The sequence below is a fragment of the Engraulis encrasicolus genome, chromosome 16, assembly GCF_034702125.1.
Source record: "Engraulis encrasicolus isolate BLACKSEA-1 chromosome 16, IST_EnEncr_1.0, whole genome shotgun sequence".
Taxonomy (NCBI): Eukaryota; Metazoa; Chordata; class Actinopteri; order Clupeiformes; family Engraulidae; genus Engraulis; species Engraulis encrasicolus.
Genome location: NC_085872.1, coordinates 31,400,876 through 31,420,875, shown reverse-complemented (window position 1 = coordinate 31,420,875; position 20,000 = coordinate 31,400,876). Strand labels below are relative to the sequence as shown.

Sequence of the window (20,000 nt, the reverse complement as noted above, 5' to 3'; positions counted from 1 at the left end):
GCACCGCTGTATGCACAGCATGTGCAAATACGTTCTGTTTTTGATGTATAGTCTTTATGTTGCTGTTAACTGACTTAAACTGTTCCACACACCCGCGCAAATAACATGAAGACTTACTATACGAGACCAACCAGAAAGGAAATCCAAAGCAGGTAGTGTTGGCAAAACAGTGATCTAGTTTCTCTTCACTGGCAAAACAAAGACCTGAAGTTCCCTATGCACACTCACACACGCACAGCGCACAAATGCACGCATGCATTGCACATCCTACATAGTATGCAGTACATGGGACATGAATGTTCTATGTGCGTTTTGAATGTGTGAGCGAATGTTTAAAAAAAAAGGAAAAGGGAAGGCAATGTTGTGGATTTTTGATAACCAAACAGTTCATGTTACATGTGACCCTTTGGAAGACTACAGAAAGGAAACCCTGAAATAACATGTTTTCGTCTGTGTGCATGCCTGTGTGTGTACCGAAGTGTGTGTGAGTGTGTACGTGTGTGTGTGTTCTGCCTGTGCAGTGCATCTTTAATTACCCCCTCTGAACCACAGGAGAGTTGCTGCTCATTAAATGCCGGGTACACTGATGTGAGCTTTGTCTTGTATCCAGCTGCAACTGTTGTGCTTCTAGCACTTGGTTAAAAATCGGTCTCCCTCTTTTGCCTCTCTCTCTCTCCCCCTCTCTCCATCACACACATTCACGTCCTCTCCTGATTATGTGGTAATACACCCATTAAACCAGAGACAAGCAAACCCTCGCTGATAACCAAGGGCTCTGTTGCTAGGCAGTAACTATGCGGCAGCAAGCAGTCTCTATCTCTCTCTCTCACTCTCTTTCGTTCTCTCTCTCACTCTCTCTCTCTTTCTCTCTTTCCCTTTCTCTCCCTCTGCCTCACTCATCCTCACTCTTTCTCTCGCTGTCTGTCTCGCCTTTCTTTCTTCACATAGCCATAGATGCTTTATCGGTTCCCCTTGCACTCTCTTCTCCTCCCACTGTTTATAAATCCTCTCCTTTTCGTGTGTGTGTGCGTGCGTGTGTGCGTACGTGCGTACGTGCGTGTGTGCGTGCGTGCGTGCGTGCGTGCGTGCGTGCGTGCGTGCGTGCGTGCGTGCGTGTGTTTCACAGGTGAACAAAAATGCATCAGCGTAGTTGTTCAAGCATATCACCCTACTCCCTTCTCACCACTCTGTTTTTTTCTATTTCTCTCTCACTGTATCGCACCTCCCTGTCAGTCAAGCACACACACACACACACACTCACAACTAATGGGCAGTTGTGTTGTTGTACAGTACAACCTTGCCCAAGGTCAGTGCATGGCCTATTTCATAGGTTAAGGCCAGAATCACTGGAGGCTCTCCAAATTGGACCAATGTAGCGGCAGGTTGTCACTCCTGCTTGGTCCATGGAGAGAGGGATAGGCATTCGAGTAATGTAACACAGCTTGCATGGCAAGAATTTCTGTGGAGAAATACCATCCCAAACCTGTCAGGCACTAAGTGACTTCTCATATCAAGAATAACATATTATTACATTACTTAATATCATCATCATAATAAGGTATTATCACATTAGGGTCATTTCATGGGAAATCAGCCACTTTGGGACCTGACTGACCCGGATTTTAATAAAACTCGGTGTGCCTTTTTAGTGGCAAGGTAGAACCCCAGAACTGAATTTGCATGAATCTGGCACTAATATTAAGGGAGAAACAGACTAAGAACGATTTAATTTCGGGTAGGACATTACGCATTCATCCTTGATTATGTCAATTTAAGTCACAAGGAGATGGTTTTTATTTTGTTTGACAATTTGCACAAACAATATGGAACACAATAGTTATTCGAGTATGCATTATGAGATATTAAAATATTAAATGTTGAAAATCAATAGAAGCTAAATTGGTCAATATCATTAAAATGGGCAATAACTTTTCCATACCTAGCCAATGATGTCTTGAACAACACCTGAAATAATGGCGTTTGGTTCTTGAGTAATTTCAGAGATAATGTGACTTAAATGTGACTTTAATGTGACAGCTTGTGTGCTGTGGAGTGCTGTCACAATGACAATGGGAGTTAGAGTTTCCCAATGGGCTTTCTTTCACTTTCACGTAAAGGTTGAAATGAGTTGTAATAAAGTTGTAATAGAGTAGTATTAGGGAAAAGTACCCAAACTAACGTGAGCAACACTTGACAGTCCACCCAAAATGCTAATGCTAATGCTAATTTGGGCAGCGTGTCAGGTGGGGGGCTACGTGGCGCTATTCCGACATGGCGCTATTCCGACATGTCGCTATTCCGACGTTAATGTCTATTGTCGGAATACCGACACGTTTTCCACCGTCCGCCGCTTTTCCGACATCCCTAACCTTAACCCTAACCCCTAAAAAGTGTCGGAATAGCGCTGTGTCGGAATAGCGATTGCCCCCCCAGGTGGGGTACCACATATCTGGTGGGGTCATCTCCTGCAACACTCCTTTAGTACTACTTTATAACAACTTTTTTCTACAACTCATTTCAACCTTATCTCTGAAATGACTAAAAGAACCAAACACCACAATTTCAGGTGCTATTCATGAGATTGCAGGCTAGGTTAGGAGAAAATATTGGCAGTTTTAAAATATAGTTTTTTTCGATATTCAATTTTTAATATTTTAATATCTCATAATTCATACTTTTATAGCTGTTGTGTTGTGTTGTGTCTGACCATGCTGTTTGTGTAATTAATAGAGTCGCACCAAAGGCACACCAAGTTGTATTAAAATCTGTGCCGGTCGAGTCCCAAAGTGTCTGATTTCACATAAAATGACCCATTACTTTACATTCCCATGTACAGGATTATAAGTCGCATTGAATGTTTGTGTCAATGAGGCATTTTAGAAGTGGATCATCCCAGCCCATGGTCTTATCCTGTTTGGTAGGTGGATGCTGTCATTCATATATTTTGGGTGCATTTCTCTAAAGCGTAGTTGCTAGCCAGTTAGCAACTTGGGTAGTTGCCAATGGGAAAATGCATTGTTAGTAACAATTAGCAACTATGGTTTCGAGAAATGCACCCCAATCTTTTGGGGAAAAAAGTTTTTTTTTTTTCCTGAGCCATGCATGTTCAGTTCGGTGAGCTGTCGGATGAAGAGGACAATATCCCAATATCTTGCCCCGGCACCACGCTCAAACTGGTAGCCAGATTTCACCCTGATTCCCTGTCGTATTCTCTCTTTCACCTCTGAACTCTGTATAAAGTTCACCGATTAAGGTCCACAAATGCCAATTGATTTACTCATGATGTCATGCAGACATGCAGCCTACCGTGAGCAATACAGTATCACTTCCCAGGTGAGATTGCGCAAGAGGTGTTTTGTTTGTCTGTGCCTCGTTGCCAGGTGACGTCGATACTGAAAGTTTGAATGGCACTGGAATGAGCCGCTGAAAACAAACATCAACACTCAGAGGCAGGCAGAGTGACCTGAGGGGACTTTATTTACACAGTTAGAAGGTAAAAATCCTCATCATAGGTTCCACAGTAGGAAGGAAACTACCCAATATTCCTATACTGCTTCCGAGCTTCATGTTTTGGGACTTTAGTTAACTTTCACAGCCAATTTTGAGGAAGGGAAATGACTTCAGGTGTTTTAGGGGACTTTTTTGAAGAAGCAGTAATCTTTGATCATTCTCTTTCTTCCCAAGAAAAAAAATCCCATTATATCTGATAACCCTTTTTGAATACACTGACTCAACGCCAGATGGGGAAATCTTTTGAGTTACCCCAGAGGCTGCTACTTAATCATCCTGAACACTTGAAGACATGACTTCATGCCACTTGCTCCATACTAAGCAACAGAGAGCCTGCTGGAGCTGCGCTAAACATGTGGCTAGCGTGGTGGACCATGGAGTGGGCTGGGCCACAGTTGGGTCAGTCTGGAGTTTAGAGTATGTTTGCCTGGGGTGGGGTGGGGTGGGGTGGGGTGGGACTGGTTGGTTCGTTGGTGCTTGGTGGGGGGGGTGAGGTGGGGCTGGTTGGTTCGTTGGTGCTTGGTGGGGTGGGGTGGGGGGAGGTGGGACTGGTTGGTTCGTTGGTGCTTGGTGGGGGGGGTGAGGTGGGGCTGGTTGGTTCGTTGGTGCTTGGTGGGGGGGGGGTGGTACTGGTTGGTTCGTTGGTGCTTGGTGGGGGGGCTATGTTGGCGACAAGGAGGCTTCTCTCATACAGTATGTCACGCACCTGTCACTCCAACACCCCAGCCTCGCCCATGACCTCCACCCCCGCAAGCACACACACATACAGACACATGCACACGCACACACACACACACATACACATACACATACACACACACGCACACACACATACACATACACATACACATACACATACACATGGACACACACACACACACGCACATGCGTATACACACACACGCATGCACGCACATACACACACGCACGCACACACATACACACACGCGTGCACACGCATACAGACACACACGCACATACACACACTCATGGCCTAATCCTCCTCATCGAGGCCAGCTGGGATCACAGAGGGGGGTTCCAGAACACAAAGGGTCCAGTATTCCAACCGTCCCACTGAATAGAACGCTGCGTGGCATGTGTCACAGCTGAACTTGCTCACACAAAGACAGACTGAGACACAGGGCGAGAGGGAGGGAGGGAGAGAGAGAGAGAGATAAAGAAAAAGAGAGAGTCAGGGAGAGCGACAGAGAGAGGACAGGGCGGTGGATGGCATAGCCTACTGTACAGCTCACAGTCATCAGATGGACAGCGCTGGGGCGTTTTGAAATCTCTTGTAGCATGTTTATTGCATTAAGGTTTATGCTACCGATTACTGCAGTTTGCTTTCCAAAGCTAATAAGAGCCAGGCTATGAACACGGTTAACTTAAACAGGACCCTTGTGGTATTAAGATTAAAACACGTACTGTAATTGCAATTGCTACCCCCATTGTGGCCATGATTTTACAGAAAATAGACAATAATGCATGCTTTTTCAGCTGGCAGGGATGGTTTGGTTCAGATTTGCTCGGGGTCATACACCACATCCGCACCCTTTCAGGACAGAGTTGTGTAGGCCTAGTAAGCCTACTACACACAGAGTTGGTTGCCATACCTTGAAATGAAAGGGAACAGACAAAGCAGTAGCTTACTGTAGATTTGTGGTTTGTGTGTTACATTTATCTAATGTATTTTCTCCACAATAGCAGTGTGGCACGCTTTGGGTTAATGATGTGAGAACATTAATGAGAAGGATTTGCTCAGTGGACTTCCAGCATGCCTTGTGGGAGCACTTCACTCAAATGGCAAAGCATATTTTACTTTCCACCCTGAGCAAGAAGCAGCACTGATGCCTTAAGCATCACCCAGGTTCTTGCCATCACCCTGTAACTATTTACACAAGATAATTTCAAGACTTATTGATTGATGCTACATTGGTGTAATATGGACAATATCACGTTTGGATGCATTGGTGTAGCCTCCAGTCCTATTTTAGCATTAGCATTGTGTGTGCACAGGGCAAGACGCAATAAAAGAGAAACTAGCGAAGCAGCTAAAATCGGGTCCAGATGGCAGTCAGGCCATCTGACTGGCTGCACTCAGCAGCCTGCCTGTGCTTCTCCACCTGTACCCCACCCCACTAGCGCTCCCCACAGTCCTGAATTTTAATGGAAAACGTATTGCTCAGACATTGTGTAAGCATATTCTGGTGATGCATTGATGCATGTGTTTAATAGCAAGTGGTCATCTGTATTTTTTAATGTCTGTCCTTCTGGAAGAGTTTATCTGCAGTTCTTGAGTGTGTTATTCTGTGGGCTACTCCACGCTTTATTGCCCCCCACACCAACCTAATTGGCTGATAGTGAAAGTAATAGCTTACAAAAATAATTAATTATTGTAATGCATTATTTTTCGTTTTAACGCAGTATGTAGGCCTAAGGCATTACAGGGGGAAATGCTGTAATATATACTAGTTACAATGTAAGTGACTAATGTTACAGTACATTTTACTGTAACCTGGGTTTTAATGGTGTTCAGTGTGGTGGGTCAGAAAGAAGTTATTCCTGAACCTGCTACTTTTTAGTCTGCATGTTACCATAGCAATGTAGTATGGGAGGTGAAAGAGTCGTGATGACTCATGAGTTTGATTTACACTGTAAATCACCAGATCCATGTTATGTTATTTTGGCAAGAGTAACTTCAATGCAAAAGTAGTGTAATACCTTACATTTAAAATATTGTGATATTGTAAAGTAAGGGATTGCTTTGAAAAGACAGGTTTTTGGCAACACTGTTGGCTGAACTCTCAGTATGTAGAAAACCACATAAGATATGCATTTCTTTTCAATTGCTGCACAATATTGATGGTGAAGACCTGGTTAAAATTGCACTGATTGCCACTGATTTCATAGTAGTGCATGACATTTCACTAGTATGCATTTGTATGCAATGTCTGACTGACAACCTATAAATTCAAATAAAAAACTATTTGTGGGGAAATAGCTGAAAAGTCTGTTTGGCATTATGCAAGGCCACCCACCCTCTCCTCTGGGATGAGTCTGCGTCTGCTTTGCTCGTGCCTCTTGCCACTTCTTCTGTGGCCAAGGAAGCCGACAGTGGAGGATAAAAGGGGTCAGTTGTCCCAGGCCCAGGGAGAGAGGGGCCGCAGAATTGGGTCCCCCTTACATTGTATGCATTGGGTGTGGGAGGGGTTAAAGGGGCCCTATTATGCTTTTCCATGTTCATCTACTTATTACTTGGTTACATGGCATCTGTTGTATGTAAAAGCTTGGTGAAAGCTGAAATGAACTCCACTACACATGGTAAAGCAAAATATGAACTGTGAAAACTAGCATAAATAGCATAGGGCCCCTTTAAATGACTTAATCCCGGGTTCGTCCAGAGCTGTCATCGGCCCTGGCTGCTGGTGCTGGTGCTGGTGTTGGTGTTGGTGTTGTCACTGATCATGCTGTGTGAGCATGTGTGCCCATGAGGGCTTTTATCACCAGCTCATATTCGGGCCGTGACGTGTGCTGTGTGCTGTGTGCTGTTCTCCATGCGCAGACCGTGACTCCTGCCGCACCAAGGTCGGGAGCAAGGTTTCCCTTGGGTATGTCCCTCCCGCGCTCTGATCACCATTCATTGCACTGCAAACAGTGTTGACAGTTAAATGGCTCGGTCTAAATCTAAATTTAATGTACATGTGACAGCTTCTCAGCCCAGTGGGCCTAACGGTTATGCCACCCTTCATCAGACTCACTTATGTTGAGTGTATGTTATGGATGTTATGTTGTATAGGTTGAGTGAAGAATAAAATGGTGGTCTTTTGTGGTGGTAGTCTGATGTGTGCGGTGATCAATGTTGCATTAATGAAACTGGTGTTTTTGTGGTTCTTGTTACACAAAGCATGTTTCCAGGGAGTCTCCCTGCTCAAGTCCAGATACGCCTGTTTTCTTTTTTTAAAGAAACGTGGTTTGAGTAACTGAAGATGTTACGAAAACCAGTTTACTGGCTTTTTGTTCCAAGTACAAAGAAGCTTTGAGTACAGGTTGCGTTGTCAACCAAATTTTTATTTAAACAAATTCACAAAAACACATTATCACACTGTTTGAAATAAAAAAAGAGAGATGATGACAGGACCGACTTTTTTCAATCCTACTTTTATGTGCATTAATGAACATTGGGTAAGACTCAGCATTGGCGTTGGACTGTTAGGGTATAACCTTGTCCTATGTATTAACTTGCATATCATGTCTGCTGCCTGGTGGATTGATGGTTAGTGTGTGTGTCAGTTACAAGGATTCATATTTACACCACAGAGTGATCAATACCTTGTGTACTTACTGAATGGAGCACTAATAGCAACTGTTTGTCTGTTGTGTGTTTGCTGTTTCTCTTTCCTCCAGTGGAACCTGGTGTGTGACAACAGGCAGAAGGTCCACATTGCTAAGTTCTCCCTGCTGGTGGGCTCCATCTTTGGGTACTTGGTCATGGGGATCCTGGCAGATTGGTAAGTTCTGTGTAACGCTCCACATAGAATGAAATGGAATTGAGCTTAATTGAATTCAATTAAATTGAAATGAATTGAAAAGAATGTATTTTATTGTCACTGTGCATGCACGTGTACATTGAGATCTACACATAAAATAATACGGAGAGCATCTCACTCAGTTGTACAGTGTTTATAACCTGAGAGCCATGTTTGGCCATGGCGTACCATAGTGTTATGCCAGGGGACCCGGGTTCGACTCCAGTCCGAGCTCGTTTCCCAATCCTCCACCATCTCTCTTTTTCTCACTCACATCCTGCCACCATCTCACACAGTCCTGTTGAATAAAAGGTATAAAAGCCAGTTGAAAAGACACCAGAGAGAGAGAGACATATTTGTGGTGCATATCTGGCAGATCTAATGCACACTGTATGTTTGTTTTTGTTCAGGTTTGGGCGGCATCCTGTCCTGATCATCTCTGTGTTCTTCATGCTGGTATTCGGGTTCACGGTGGCCTTCTCCGTCAACGTGCCCATGTTCAGCACGCTACGCTTCTTCGAGGGCTTCTGTCTGGCAGGCATCTCTCTCTCCCTCTACGTCCTGAGTGAGTACCTGCACTGTGTTACATATGCACACACAGCTGGTGAAAGAACCACTGCCCCGTTTATTTGCCACTTACAACTTATACAGTTTTGGATAAACACTCCCAACGGTAGAGTGGATTAGGAGGGAGACTATAAACTTTTCCAATCTGACCACTCCATCGCCACCGACGGTAGTCTGAGAGGTTTTTTTTGTTGTTGTTGCACTGGCTGCGTTCCCTGCAACACTCTGAGAGGGTAAAGCCTGCTTAATCCCAGGAAATGAACAAGCACTGTAGTAATCAGTGAAAGCAAAGAGGAGGTTATACTAGCCACAGATTCACTTCAGTGTAGTGCTCAAGTTCCTACACTGACTTCATTTAGAAGATGAGAAAAAAACTCTACTCTTGTGGTAGAGAAATACCAGAGAGAGTAGAGAGAGAGAGAGGTTCCATTGGCCCATTGTTTCCGGGTTCTATTATTGCAAGGGGGAGGGGGGTGAAATCCCCCTTTAGGCAGACCTAGGCAGACCTAAGGACTGTTCTATTCAATGCTAGGAGTATTATGACATGCCCCTTTAGGCAGACCGGAACCTGGTCACGTTAGGTGCCCATAGCAACCTATTACAATGGCATATCTCTATATACTTAAAGAATCTCTGGTAATACTGTGGTGGCAGGATTGAAATTGGCTATATGCCGCTGCTTGCTGCTGCCGTCCTCAGTCAGACAGACTATATTGTATGTGCCACTTTTTTGTAGACTTTTGGTGCAGATGGGAACCCCTGACAAGCTGACTCACTTTGGCTACTTCTCAATGTCAAGTGTTCAAGCCTTGCTAGGACATGAAACGCCTAGTGATTGGATACTCTTTGATGAACTCCACGGAGTATCCAATCACTGGGCGTTTCACGTCCTAGCAAGGCTAGAACACTGAGCATTGAGATAGAGCCTTAGTGTTTGCCAAAAAAGCTTAACTACATCATACGAACACTGCCATGACATTACAGAGACTCTTAAGTAATCATTAAAGATCATTATCATTTTGGTAAAATAATACAGGGTCTTCTTGACCTGCCTTAGTAATACCTCGTGTGAACTTCAGGGAAGCCATGGTGTCATAGTTAGGGAGGTTGACTGCAGATGAAGGGGTTGCAGGTTCAATAACCACCCTTGCCAGTCCCTTCCTTCCTCCATGGCTGAAGTGCCCTTGAGCACGGCACCTAACTTCACATTGCTCTAGGGACTATAACCAATACCCTGTATATAAATACGGTAAATCGCTTTGGATAAAAAGCGTCAGAATGTAAAAAAACAATGTAAGACGTACAGCTAAGTAAGTTAAAACTTTGTACATTTAAGTGCATGAGTAGACAGGCCATTTACTCATGACACGTCTCTACCAGCCGTAAACCAGCCTTATTCACACTGTATGATGACATTTCTGGGATAAAATTGAAGAACAGTTCTGAGAATGGTTGACAGAACCCACCAAATTAGATATGCTGTATCTATTTAATTTATTTATTATTAAATATGTTTAATATGTATACTGTATGTAATACCTTATTCATATTGCGTGGTGGCATTACTGGGATAAAATTGAGGAACAGCTCTGAGGAGGGGCAGTTGATGGAGTCCAATGTGGCTCATGTTTTGGAACAGACTGGGAGACCGTCAGAGCACGGTGTTGTGTGTACAAAACAGTGGGGCTAGTGCATGCAAAAGGGCAGTTCTCAGCAGTGCCTGGCCACAGTCCTCACCTTCAGACTGCGATGGTGGTCCACTATGCTTTATATTTGTGTGTAGTATGTGTGTGTGTGTGCACACACGCATTCGCTGATGCATACACATGTCTGTGTGTTTAGCTGAGTTTGTTTGTTTATGTGTGTGTGCGCATGCGCGCACGTGCGTTTCTGAACTTTTGAAAATGTCAACAGCAGCAATCAACCATTGCTCTACTACCACAGCCCTATCGATCCAGTAGCATCCTCTGGAGGAAGGAACGATCATGGTTTTGGGAATTGGTGCATGGCCCTTTAAAAAACGTGGCGCTAATGGCTTTCTGATTGACTTGTCCTTCCCCTGGAGTGGCTTGTCCTATCTTGCCAACGTGACTGCTGGGCTAAGATTGGGAGTCGACCTGGCCCCATGGCCACACTGCGTCCCTGGCCCCTATCAGGGAGTCTATCAGGGGGAGGGCAGGGCCATGAATCCCCCCCTGACGTGCCTGACCTTCCCCACGCTACAGCACAAGTTCTGAGGAGCGATAATGTGCCTGCGATGGCCGTTAGCGTGGACTTGACCCTGTGGTAATTGGCCTTGCAGAGCTAACGCTCCCGTCTGACGCTCAGCTGATGGGGCCCGCGAAACATACAGTAGGCGCCAAGGCAACTGTAATTGTCTTGCTGGAGAGAGGGAGATGGATGGGAGAGAGAGAGAGAGAGAGAGAGAGAGAGAGAGAGAGAGAGAGAGAGAGAGAGAGAGAGAGAGAGGGAGACAGAGAGACAGAGAGAGAGAGAGAGAGAGAGAGAGAGAGAGAGAGAGAGAGAGAGAGATAAAACGAGAAGGGGCCCCTCCGTGTCCTTGTCATTCTAATTTACTCCACACTGTCTACTCTGAAAAGCCCGTCCAGCAGGCCTGAAATAGAATCCAGGCCCATTGGCGCTCCCTCACTCCGGACAGGGCATAGAGGAGAGGAGAGGAGAGGAGGAGTGGAGAGGAAACTGTATGTGTGACGCAGGGCAGGAGACTGTGGGACACCCTGTAGACCTGTTACAGCAGGAAATGCTAAAGGCTGCCTATTTCCATTTACGTCTCCTCATAAGGGTCATTTCACGTGAAATCACTTTGGGACCCGACCGACACAGATTTCAATCATTCTTGGTGTGCCTGTTTAGTAGCAAGGTAGCACCCAAGACCTGCATTTGTGTGAATCTGACACCAATATGACCTTACAGGTTATGGTTAGACAAGAAACCGGCCATTTAAAAATATACATTTTTTAGATATTCAGTTTAAAAATGTTCAATGCGTCATAATTCATATTCTGAAGGTTGTTGTATTCCATGTTGTTTGTGTAATATGAAGATCCAGAAAAGAGCTTTCAAACAACACCTCAGACATCTTTTTGTGACTTACACTGACTGATTTAATCAAGGCTGAATGTATAGTGTCCTACCCTCATATGTAAACCTTTGCTAGTCTGTTTCTCCCTTAATATTGGTGTCAGATTCACACAAATGCAGTTCTGGGGTGCTACCTTGCTACTTAACAGGCACAGCAAGTGTGATTGAAATCTGTGTCGGTCAGGTCCCAAAGTGTCTGATTTCACGTGAAATGACCCATAACATCACTCATAAAAGGCAGAAAGATGAGGAATTTCAACGGCGCAGGTTGTTGCCTTTTGGCAATTGTATTAGTTAACGTGTGTGTGTGTGTGGGTGTGTGCGTGTGTGTGTGTGTGTGTGTGTGTTTAATTATTATTGGGATTGGGACTGCATTTTGAAGACTGCACTACCCGCCCTGTATCTCTGGGATTCTCATACCTTCTCCTTTGATGATACTTCTCCAGTCTCTCGCTTATCACCTATTTTTCTCTATCTTTAAAAAAAAAGATATTGCTAATTTGCAAACATCTAACAAGCTTGAAGAAGCACGGTTGAGGAAAAAAAAGTTGATTGTGAAAACGCCTTACATGAGTTTTATCAAGACGAGTCAGTCTAAAGTACAAAGTTGCCCTGCACTTGTCACACTTCCCGCTGTCACCTTCCGCAGGCAGCCGATGCCGTGTCTTTAATTAGTGGTGACAGACTGCCTTTCACGACTCGTGGTTAACTGAGCGAGTAGTGCGTCTTTCCGCTGTACGGTACAGTTGACGATGACGGTGTAGTACACATGAGACCTCAAGTCAGCTGTGCTGATGGCGCCGGGCAGAGTTGTGACATGCTCGCTCTCCTGCGGGAAGTGAAGGGGGTCTTACTTCCTGCCTTCCTCCCACACCCCCTCCCCTGCCCTGCCAACCCCACCAGGAAGCTGACGTCTGCTCCACTGAGGCAACTTGTGACCGGCACACGCTAGACAAGCTGCCATCGCCGGGGAAAAAAAAGAAGCGGATTTGTGTGAGGGGTGTGCACTTGTTGAGTTTGTGTGTGTGAGAGTGAGAGTGAGTGTGTGTGTGTCTGTGTTGTATTTTGTGCGTGTGCGTGTGCGTGTGCGGGTGCGTGTGCGTGTGCGTGTGCGTGTGCGTGTGTGTGTGTGTGTGTGTTGTGCTTGTGACATGAACACCATGAAAATGTGAATGGGGCACAGGGGTAACGTGGATTGCTACTCTGTGTGTGCGTGTGTGTGTGTATGTGTGTTGTGCTTGTGCTTGTGACATGAACACCATAAAAATGTGCCCTGTAGCTTTGACACCCTGGTCTAGATTTATTGACCTACATCACCCCACGTCATGTGCTCCGTCAGTTTCGCAACTCTGTCATAACTGTTCCACATTTGCAACCACTTTCGCACAAAAAAAACCCACAATCCATTCTCAGACACCACGAGTTTGTGAAATAGTAAGACGCATGGACCCAGTCACACCAGAGGGATATTCCAAGAAGCAGGTTCAGTAGTAAACCAGGTTAAGTTAGCCTTGAGATAGTGGTAAATCAACTAATAGAAGGGCCTGAGGTCCCCATTATCTTAACTAAATAATATCTACAGTTTATTTATTAGTAGGTCTACCACTTTCTGGCAGGCTGACTTGACCAGGTTTTATGACTTAACCGTGTTCTTGGAGTACCCACTAGGACGTTTTCACCTCCCCCCCCTCCCCCATGGGGCCCCGGAGACTGGGAGGGAGTGGCCAATTGCCAGTTCGATGGTGTTGCACCATGTTGGGAGTTGTCAGAGTGAGTCAAAAGGGGTCCTTCTTTGGTATGCTTTCGATCAATCAATTTTCCTCTCCTGAGGAATAGAGTCAATAGATTTGTTTATTTTTATACGCGGTAGTGTTTTTGCACTCAGCAAATTTAGCCATGCAGAGAGAGCTTGCTGTGGTGAGCCGGCGCGGCAGGTACACGCGTCAGTCTGTGTTTTTCCACAAGCTGAATATAACCTGTCCGATCCAGAGCAAACATTGTCTAAGGAGTGTCTGCCGTCTGTGTGTGTGCCGGTGTGTGTCTCTGTGTGTGTCTCTGTGTGTGTCTCTGTGTGTGTGTCTCTGTGTGTGTGTCTCTGTGTGTGTGTCTCTGTGTGTGTGTGATAGATGTGTGAAGAAGGTTATTAATTTCCATGTTTCCCTCTGTGCATCATTTCCCTGCATCGGATCACATCCCCTGAATAGATTTCCCACATTGCACATCAGTCTTGAAAATATCTGCATTGGAAAGTAAAATTCACATGGCATTTGTTGTTCCAGTCATTATCATAATCATCATGTGACTATAATTATCAACTCTCTTCAGTTGAGTATTTGCACTAATGACTGAAATCACCTGTCAGAGACCTGTTGTTTACTGTACATAGGGCAACTTGTATACAATGGGATATCACAGATAGCGTATTTACAGTATGTAATCAAATCATGTATTTTTCAAGGCGTTTTGACTCATCTTTGAAACCAATGAAGCATGGGCTTTTCTTTTTTCTAAAGAATGTCTTTGTTACCCGTCGTCTTTTGCCATGCTTCGGTGGGCATGACCTGGTGTCTTGATTGTCTTTGCTCCATGCTGGTCCTCTGTTGCCAAAATGCCTCTGCATGTGGGTGGTCATACACTTTCCCTGTTGAGGGACCTTGAGTTCAAGTTTAGCGGAGCTCAACGGACAACAACTTGGCCCGAACACGCGGTGCCCATGTTTGTTGATGCACAGGGCTTGACATTAACTTTTTCACCCACTGGCCACTGAGGATAGTGGTTTTCCCAAGTCACTAGCCATTCAGGTATTCAACTAGCCACATATTTTATATTGTTTTTTTTTCTTTACTATGATGGTGAACGTATAACCTCAGAAGATGAGGTGCTAAAGCAAGATTAGAGTACAGCTTTCTACATGGAGGTTTATCAAGGAAATAGAAACTGAGTTACTGAGCTTTTTCTTGAACTTAAACACAAACCGTTGATACAGAAGGGGCAAACAATAGAATATAGGCTATGATGCGTATGTCATACCAAGGAATAAGCTGCCAGCCAAATTAGCTGGTGACACTGAAAGTATTACTAGCCACAGCCAAGTTTTACCAGCATTTGGCCGGTTGGCTGGTGCCAGTGTTGAGCCCTATTGATGAACGCCGTGGAGAGAAAAGGTTAATGGTGGGCCCATAACTCTCCACAATAATTGTGTTGTCACCACATTTGTAGTGGCTGCTCTGCTCTCTTTCCCAGCTCAGCAATTTTCAGCTCTCAATTTTTTTTTCTGGCTTGCGGAATGTGTCACGATGACTTGTGAGGTCACACTCTTGCTTCGCTCGTGCTTTTTGTCCCTCTGTTCCTACCGTGCCTCTTTGGCTGCCTGGGCTCAACCCCAGGGGTGCGTTCCAATTTGTGACCTTGCTTCCTCCACTTGTGCTTGTGGCCTCGTACCAGGAAGTAATACGTCATGATGACATCACTGACAACAGTATCTTGCAAGGGCTCAATTGTAAAGTAATTTTCTCATTTGCAAACTAGATGGTGAATGTGGAATAGTAGTCCCCCAAAAATGGTTTTGGCTAGGCTGATAGCGGGGAAACTTTATTGTTTTCTACACGGAGGATGGGCCAGGAGGTGGGGTGAGGCCACAAGCGCAAGTGGAGGACGCAAGGTTGCATATTGGAATGCACCCCAGGCCTTTCAGGCTAGAAGCTGGACGAGGAAGTGGAAGAAAAGAAAACGTGCAGAAACTCAAGAGTTGAAACCGGGCTACGAAAGCTCTTGTTGAAGGGCTTTTAGTATTTTGAGATTACGTTTAGCTGTTTGACAAGCGTGAGTCTGCATTGCTTGCAAGGGGTAGTGACGTCAGATCTAACCTCAAGATTTTCCGGAGTGAATGGCCCAATGGTCCAACATGCCAGAGGCAGACCGTGCAGGGGCTGATTGTTGGGGCAGGTATCTCTCTCTCTCTCTCTCTCTCTCTCTCTCTCTCTCTCTCTCTCTCTCTCTCTCTCTCTCTCTCTCTCTCTCTCTCTCTCTCTCTCGGGTTCGTAGTTTTTCGGGTTAGTAGTTAAAAACTAACGGGCCTATTTCCTAATCACTCTTAAACTATCCAGATGATGTAATGTTTTCACATTCTTTGATGTTGAACACATGCTACGTGTACTGTAAACACATGTATGTGTACACACACACACACACACTCAAAAGATCCAACCTCCAACCTCTCCCCAACACACACACACACACACACACACACACACACACACACACACACACACACACACACACACACACACACACACACACACACACACACACACACACACACACACACACACACACACACACACACACACACACTTTGTTGTTATTGCCAGCCCTACACAGTACTACATACCAGTTGTGTGCTCTCCTTTTTATGGTGGAGGCTTGCGTCACTGCTTGCGGTCTCTCCTGAGCTAAGTTCCACTCCACTGTTCTCAGATGTGGCCTGTGCTGCATGACCAAACATGCCCTATGCCATGGAACTCCTGGGCTGCCTTTCTAGGAAAGACAGACAGAGAGAGACCAAGACACAGAGAGGAATTGAAATGAACTGAATTGAGGAAAGGGAGGGGTGGATGGAGAGAAAGATGCTGAGAACGTTTTGGGCAAAGCAAGCCTGTTCGTATACCACAGGTATAGCATCACAAAACACAGACTGATCCTCTGATATGTTAACACAGTGTTTCTCAACCTTTTTTTAGGCGAGTCACCCTTTCAATTCATGAAAAATTTCAAGGCACCCCAAACCAACAAGGCGTAAAATGGCATCGCATCCGATACCACACAAGCTTAGAAAAGTAACTAATTTGGAGACGTCGCACGACCTACGTTTGAAGTTGCAGCTGACTGGGGCGACCTATATTTACTTTTTTATAATTGTGCGTAAATGGCATATGAAAGATTCCACTGACTAACATTACCTTATCAATTTAGACAAATATGTATTATATACATAATTTATTTATCAGCCACGTTTCCGCGGCACCCCCTGAGGGTGGACTGCGGCACCCCTGTTGAGAAACACTGTGTTAATATATTAATAGAGTGCATTGCATATCGGTTGTATATTCTTAGTGTACGGATTTCTTTGTTCATTATATGGAGCTGTGCTGTCCCAGATGCCTTGCCCCTTGGCATGTGCAGAGGATAAGGGGGTAAAGCAAATTACCTACAGCAGAGGTGGGAAACCTTTTTCATTCGAGGGGACACTTCAAATTTCAACAAGTCTTCCAAGGACCGTATTATGAACACAAACTGGGATTTCCCCCTGCACTTTAGACCTAGGCCTACGTATATTGAAGGTGACCACCCTTGCAACAGATCCCACATTCACTAGGTCCCCTGAAAATATAACTTGGTTGTATTGCAAATGCAATTTCTTTACAAAATGTGTCATATTTCATGTGAAACTGCACACCATTGATATTATGTCGGGGGCCAGATACAATGGCCTCAAGGACCGCAAACGGCCCTCAAGACATAGGCTCCCCACCCCTGAACTACAGAATGTCCTGCTATAAGACAAGAAGATGCAGATGAACCAACAAATATTTTAACAGAGGTGTCAATCCCTGATTCAGTAAGTAAAAGAAGGTTGTGTTTTCTTTGTGGCAGAGGAGACTTGTGGATTATTCACTGTAATCATCTAAATGTTTGACATCCCCTATGTCCAAAATAACACACGGCCTATGAAATGGGGAAAGATTCCACCTGCATGAGTGATGGCCTGTCACAATTCTATTATTGAAATCATGCTGAAGTTTTTACTTAATTTAATAAAGATGTGGGTTTTGAGATCATACATAACTTCACAAGATGTTTTATTGACATACTGATCTAAAATGTCCTGGAATGAGAAGCAGCCATATCTTACTAGGAAGTGCCCCTGCTGTTAAAATGACTTACTACATAAACGTATGTCATAATCGCCAGGGTTTTTGCCATCCAACATTCATCTTTTCATGTCTTTTGATGTCTTTTCGTATTTATTTATTTATTTCAACCAACCATTGGACTTTCTTTCCCTCTTTAGAAAGTAAGTAAAGAGGAGAAGAGGACGGCAATATAGAAAACAGACATAGAAAGTAGCCAGATAAGTAGCCGTCCTTAGTAGTCTGGTATGTTAATCTTCTAGCAGTGTGTGCCTGCCTACTCTCATGTGGTTGTGTCCGTGCGTATGAATGGGTGCGTGTGGTGTGAGCCTATGTGCAATTGTGTGTGTGTGTGTGTGTGTGTGTGTGTGTGTGTGTGTGTGTGTGTGTGTGTGTGTGTGTGTGTGTGTGTGTGTGTGTGTGTGTCTGTGTCTGTGTCTGTGTCTGTGTCTGTGTCTGTGTCTGTGTCTGTGTCTGTGTGTGTCTGTGTGTGTCTGTGTGTGTCTGTGTGTGTCTGTGTGTCTGTGTGTGAGACTGCAAGAGAGAGGGGGGGGGGTTAGAGAGAGAGAGTGTGTGCAAGCAGAGGAAGAGAGCGAGACGTAGAGTATGAGGGAGAGAGAGAGAGAACACAAGAGAATGTATATTTATGTACCACAGGGAGTGTATTGCAGAGGCACGATTAGTAATCCACCCCTGCATGTCTTCCATGAGCGTCACATGGCCCGTGAGCATGGGACAATCAGGCTTAGCTGAGCAAACAGCATGTTGTTGTCCATGGCGGATGTTCAAGTCAGTGTTTCGCAAGAGGGGCCTCCAACCTTGACTCGCGCTCCACTCGGCTCTGTGTGAGGATCACGGCGATCCTGAAAAACGGGAGGCAATATGCTTCAGGGCAGCGCGGCAGTGCAGCACAGCACAGCACAGCACAGCAAAGCTCTCCTCTGTTTGCTCATATTGCGCTCACATTCACGTGCCATTTTCCATAGCTCAGAATAGGCATGTGCCGAGGCGCTGACAGCGTTTGCTCGGGCCCGGGACAAAGTTACCTGAAAGGGACCCCCCATCCAATACATACGTACAATGTAATGAGAACCCAATTCTGGGTCACCCTCTGTGCCTGGGCCCAGGACAACTGTCCCCTTTGCCCCCCTCTGCCGGCTTCCCTGGGCATGTGCTCATGACTGTACGTCCCATTGTGAATGGACCAGCAAGCATCAGGTCACGCACACGCATTGTCCTGCCATTTGAAATCGATGGGGATGGGATTTCCACATATACCTGTAAGCTTTTACATATGAAATTTGAATGGCTTAATTCACCATATATTGAACTTTCCAAAAACACGGTTTGGTTCTTAAATTTCCCGACGTACTACTTCATAACAGATAATTAAAAGCACATATTCCATATTTCATAAAGCATATTTCACACAAGCACTTATTAGGAAATGGTAAATGAGACTTGGGAACTGGGAAACGGGTATTGGGAATTTTGGTAAACGTTCATTAGCTGAACCTTGTACTACATTATGTCGAAAGTGCGGAGGAGGTCGGGTATTCATCGGCAGCATTAGGGTGTGTGCAAACTGGATCCACTGACAGAAGATGTGCGCGGCGTGACATAATGGATTTTGTACACTACCCCGACAGGTCTCTGCCTGTCACTAAAGGCCTACACAGCTCTGCTCCACAACCAACATGCTTCTGGCCGCTTGGTGACATGCTGTAGGGTCAAAGACGTCTTTTGTCATTCAGCGTTACGGACACCATCCGCCGACTGTAACTGTAAAAAAACATGATTTTTAAATGGTCTCAAGTGAATGGATGACAGCCGAGGCTATCATGAATTCCCTGTAACAATAAATAAATAAAAAGAGTCATTTTTTTACAGTTACAGTCAGCAGAAGGCATCCGTTACACTGAATGACAATGCCATTTTGCACGTCTTTGACCCTGTAGTAGACATAATACTGCTTCTCTCCTCCCTTTTGCCATCTCTGTAAACGCCAGTAGCCTTTGCTGTAGCGCAGGGATTCCCAACGCTGTCTACCTTGGGGCTCACTTGAAATGTTCACAAATGTTCGGGGCACCACCTCAAACCCAATAAACAATAAAACTCAAAATAAATAGCCAACAGCATCAACACACACCTAAATATTATTCAGAAAATGTTTAGAAAATTTCAAGCCCACTTGGAATATCTTCAGAGCCCCCCCAGTGGACCCCAGGCCCACAGTTTGAGAATCAGTGCAGCCAGACATATGAATTGCTGCTAGGCGTGAACACCCCATAGACACAGACGCAGATGCAGACACAGCCGTGTCTTGACGAAAGACATTCCAGGTCTTGTCCCTACGCACTGTGGGCGTACCCTGAGTTGAGGAGCA

General features: G+C 45.0%; 1 protein-coding gene across 1 annotated transcript in view; it reads left to right on the top strand.

Moving 5' to 3' along the window:
• slc22a23 (solute carrier family 22 member 23) overlaps positions 1 to 20,000 on the top strand; it is a 55,232-nt gene that overhangs the window by 9,242 nt on the left and 25,990 nt on the right. The window contains exons 2-3 of the mRNA XM_063219381.1: positions 7,915 to 8,018; positions 8,447 to 8,601. Coding sequence (XP_063075451.1) covers positions 7,915 to 8,018; positions 8,447 to 8,601 — 259 coding nt within the window. The remainder of the gene's footprint in view (positions 1 to 7,914; positions 8,019 to 8,446; positions 8,602 to 20,000) is intronic.